We start from the raw sequence: 5,185 nt of genomic DNA on the forward strand, positions 1-5,185 counted from the left end.
ATTTATTGTGGAAGAAAACGGGAGTAGTTTTCAAAGAAAACGATTGAAATTCCATATGGAGGGGTAACTCGTACTTTTAGGTTTACGTAACTTAAATGTCAATTTATTGATATCTAAGTAGTTCTGTAGTTACTTTCATAATTAATGTGTTTTGCAAGTGATAATAGAGGTTTCAGAGAAGACTAACTGTTATTTCCTCAATTCATTTCTATGAAATGCACGATTGTTGTTAAAGAAACCGTTAATTTTTAACGACTTTTGAGACGTTCCTAGATGTAACTTTTTCCTCTCTAACTCAACACCCTCTCCTGCCACAGGCCATGAGCTGATTAAAGGTCGCCAAACGATTAGGTGACATTCTTTTATTTACTTATTTCGTTATTTTCTATTCTTGGTAATATGCACATACTGCATTTTTTTTTTTTATTAAGGTAGGTTCATGTTTGAGCCGCCGTGGTCACAGCATGATACTTAATTGTAGTTTTCATGTTGTGATGCTCGTGGAGTGAGTACGTGGTAGGGTCCCCAGTTCCTTTCCACGGAGAGTGCCGGTGGTACCTTCTAGGTAATTATTCTCTCTATTTATCCGGGCTTGGGACCAGCACTGACTATGGGCTGGCTTGGCGAACCCAGTGGTAGGTAGGCAATCGAGGTGAAGTTCCTTGCCCAAGGAAACAACGCGCCGGCCGGTGACTCGAACCCTCGAACTCAGATTGCCGTCGTGACGTCTTGAGTCCGAGGGTTGTCATATACCAACCATAACTTACTCTCGTCTCGTCTTTCTCTGTCTCTGTCTGTCTGTCTGTCTGTCTCACTCTCACTGTATTAAAATGTATATAAAAAAAAGAAAGGAAAAGCAACCCAAACAAGAATCGAACCCCCACCCCCCCCCCAAAAAAAAAAGAAAAAGAATGGAAAAATGAAAAATGATTAAAGAAGAAATAAATCGACCCTTTGTAGTCTGCGGATCCGTCGCCTTATCTCGCGTTCTGTCACCATGGCAACGACGACGCTGCAGCCAACGTCTGCAAGGAGCCGAGGGGACGTCCAGGCAGACCTTGCTTTCCGTCACTCATTTACATATTGTGGTTTATATTTTACGTGGAAGTGATTTTTAAAAAATAATTATTCAGGATAATTGAAAAATAAACTAATGACGAAACACTGAAATCAAATTATTTCTAACCCCGTTGGACATTATTAAAAAATTAGGTTAAAGTTACTAAAGTTACCTCAGGCAGTTGGCTCGGATCTCGTGGCTTGACAACAACAACAAACAAACAATATCTATCTATTTTTTACTTGTTTTTGGATTTGATGCTTCGTAACATTTTGTTGTTGTTGTGTTTTGAATATGCCGAATAAATTATCTTTTATATGCTGTATTTTCCAACACCAAACATTATATACATTCTGTTTAATATCTGACGCTACCCAAAGAACTGATTGCTCGGCATAAAAAGAGAATAAGGCTGGCAGATAAAAGCTAACTCTTACACCCCCTCAAAAAAAGGGCTTTGTGTCAGTCATGAACGACCTCCGGGAGCCTTGGTTAGTCGTCTAACCCTTATGGGGTCCCTGAGGAGTAGACCGTTCCCCCCCCCCAAAAAAAAAAAAAAAAAAAAAATCAGGTTCACCAATGGCCAATAATAAAGATTTTTTTCACCTTCAATAAGGGCATTAAGACTTGCCCCTCCATCAACTAACCTGTCTAAATTTGAATTCTCTGGTGTCCCGACTCCTGCCTCTCCTTTGACCACGGCTCCGACCACTGATACTAATACTCCTTCCTCGATGTTTGCGGTCAGCTCTATCCATTCCGAACCTGGGTCATTACTCAAACTTCAGAAAACACTCCTTCCTCTCTCCCGACATCCTCTACTCCATTTCCTACCGCACAGTCTTCTTTATCATCTACCCACCCCCTTATTACTACTCTTCATATTTATTGTCCTCCTTCACACAGTGTTCCCTCACTACCCGCCGTCTTCCTCCCACCCTCGTCCTTTTACTGCTATTACCTCTGCAAACCTTTTGAGTACTCTATTTGGCCCAGCCAAGTGAGATCGATTCTTTGTTATTCCCCCTTCAGCCCCTTTACTCTGACAATACCCTTTCTTTCAACAATGCCTACAAAAACAAGTAGGGAAAGTTTCCATTCGCAGTCGTTCCGATCGTTCCCGCTTTACCACAGTTACATCTGAGTCTCAAGCTCGTGCACTATCTGCCCTGACTGACCTATTCCTGCCCAACCTCACTTAATACTTGTACCGGAACTGTTTCCGTTTCCCCGACTGATTGTCCTGTCTGCGACAGCGACTGGTCAGACTGTCAAAACGACCTGCTCGTCGAATAAGATTAACTTCAGTAGACATGACCTCCTACCTCATGTAGTTTATATTAGTAGAGTGCTCTGCCCTGTCCATCCATATCGACCCCTTCCTCGTCAGTGTCAGAAATGTTGGCGTTTTGGGCCACACAGCCAAACGCTGTCACTCCACATCCCACTGCCCTCTATGTGCCCAACCTGGTTATGGCCGTTCAGATTGCTTTGCTCACGCACGTATGCCAATCGCGGTGGCTCTTATAAATTATTTCATAGGAACTCGAATCTGAGGTAGCAGTTCTCAGATTCAAACAAGGCCTCAATCTACGTGAGGCCAGACAGGAAGCACGTCGACGAGTTTTTTTTTCCTCTATACCTATTCCAAAACTGTCCTTCTTTCTACTCCCCTCCCATCTTCTAAAGATTTCTCAACATCTATCCCAAACCATCATACCTCTGCTCCCTCTCTCCTCCAGACAAAATTTCTTTTCCAGTCTAAATTCAAAAACTCCAATATTTCCCGATGCCTACCTCTCCTCCCTCTCACTTTACCTAGACAACCTAAACTCCATCTTCTTCTACCACATCCTGACCTATACCCACCTTTTCCTCTGCTCCTCGGATATCTACCTCCTTTTCTCTTTCTCACAAGAAAAGCTTTATTTCTCAGACCTCCCCTTCCCCCCAGAAACTCTTGAAGGCATCCAAAACTTCCTAAATATGATCCAAGAGAACGCTCCGCTCCCTCATCCACCTTCCAATCCCTCTATCCCTATTCGCTCTATTCATCCAAAGTATTTGCCGATATTCCATCCTCCTCCCACTCTCCCCCAAAACACCCCATCCTTCTCCATGTACACAACTCTTCTCTCTGGATTCTTCTCCTACTCCTCCAGCTACCATTACTACCCACATTACCCGATGATTTAGTTTTCCTCACTTAATGCTACTCTCCCTTCCTCAGACACATAGACACTCTCTATTTGGTCTAATCGCTCTATAGCCTTAATCCCTTCCCCTTTTACAAACCTCCGTCGTATTCCATTTGCTATCCCCCTTTTACCCTTTTCACTACCGTACTATCCTCCAGCGATCTACAGCCTTTGACATCCAACACTTTTGTCCTAATCGTTAATTCATTTCTATCCTTTTCGCCACTATACTTTATCACAATGTCATTGCCTACCCCACCCTGTCGTTGTATTTTGCATACGGCGTTAACAACCTTAAAAGTTGACGCGTTAGAACCTTTTCAATGAAAAATGAAATAAGAATTGGAAAACGAAAACTAATAATAAAAAGGAAAAGGAAAACAGACAAAGAATCGCCTCCTCTTCTTTACTCACCATGTTTGTCAGCGTCGGGTTGTGGAATAGCGCAAGGCAGCTGAAGTCTCGAGCTTATATAGACACAGGAATCTTGAGCAACGCCTCGTGACTAAGAAGAAGAGGACCTCCCGTGCAGCCGGTGTACTTGAGAGCTTGCCTGGGATCTAAAGAATGGTAGAAAATAAAACAAAGCAATAAAAAAAGAGAGTTAAGCAAAAAATAACAGGCGGAAAAAAACAGAGAAAAAATGCTTGGGGTGGGAAGGAACAGCTGGCAGCCGTGATGTGACAATGAGATTTTTTTTTCTATTTTAATTTAAGAGTTTTTATGATTTATTTTACGATTGCGAATATCTGGCCATGATATTGCTATTGTTTTCTTTAATGAGATATACAGTGTGATTCTATCATTCCTCTTTAATTTGAAGCCAACATACTCGTTCCCGCATAAAAATGCAAGCAAACACAAACACACACACACACACACACACACACATAAATAGACACACACACGCACGCAAACATAAATAGACACACACACACGCACACAAAACACACCCAAAAACACACGAAAACGTAGAAAAACACACACATACACATAAAACACTCATAAAACACACGCAAAAACACACAAAACGCACAAACACACAATCAGAGGCACACACACACACACACACACACACACACACACACACACACACACACACACACACACACACACACACACACACACACACACACACACACACACACACACACACACAAACACACACGTTACACATACATGTGAAACCACACGTCCTAAATGATATATGAAAATGATTACTCTCATTTTACCGAAGGTCGTGGGACTGATAAAGGGGCCCTTTATCTTGCAGCATGAATACTCTGCCCAAGGGATTATGCACCTGGCTTTGCAATGTTTAGTCAGGCTGAGGAAGGGAAAAAAACATTACTTTAGATGCTTACATACACATGTGTCTGTGGATGTGTGGACGTGCAGAGGCTTGTGTGTTTATACGTATGAAAATAAATCATAAGTATTAACTAGAGTAAATATAAGCATAAAATTATTAGATTAATTAAATGAAAAAAAAGAATAAAAGTATTAGATAAAAGTATTAAATAAAAGTATAAAATAAATGTATAAAAAATCTTAGATAATTTAGATAAAAGTATACAATAAACGTATCAAATAAAAATATATAAAAGTGTTATATTATTTAGACAAAAATATACAATTATTTAATGAATTAGATAACAATATAAAAGTATAAAAGATAAGTATAAAAGTATAAAAGAAAGGTAAAATAAAGGGTATAAGTATTAAGTATAAAAGTATAAGTATTAAGTATAAAAGTATAATTATTAGTATCTAGTATAAGAGTATAAGTATTAGCATCCAGTATAAAAGTATAAGTGAGTATATATAAAAGTATATATATAAACGGGTCAGTTTAAACATAACAATTTCATTTCCTAAGCAATATTTTCAAAATGAAGAAGGTTTATTACATACTTCGTCTTAAAAG

The 5,185-nt window shown here is 39.8% G+C and overlaps 1 protein-coding gene across 1 annotated transcript in view; it reads right to left on the reverse strand.

The window, feature by feature from the left end:
• LOC119595724 overlaps window positions 1-3,812 on the reverse strand; it is a 16,435-nt gene extending 12,623 nt beyond the window's left edge. Inside the window, exon 1 of the mRNA XM_037944832.1 lies at window positions 3,673-3,812. Coding sequence (XP_037800760.1) covers window positions 3,673-3,675 — 3 coding nt within the window. The 5' untranslated portion in view covers window positions 3,676-3,812. The remainder of the gene's footprint in view (window positions 1-3,672) is intronic.
• Window positions 3,813-5,185: the final 1,373 nt, after the last annotated feature.

The sequence above is a fragment of the Penaeus monodon genome, chromosome 36, assembly GCF_015228065.2.
Source record: "Penaeus monodon isolate SGIC_2016 chromosome 36, NSTDA_Pmon_1, whole genome shotgun sequence".
Classification (NCBI taxonomy): Eukaryota; Metazoa; Arthropoda; class Malacostraca; order Decapoda; family Penaeidae; genus Penaeus; species Penaeus monodon.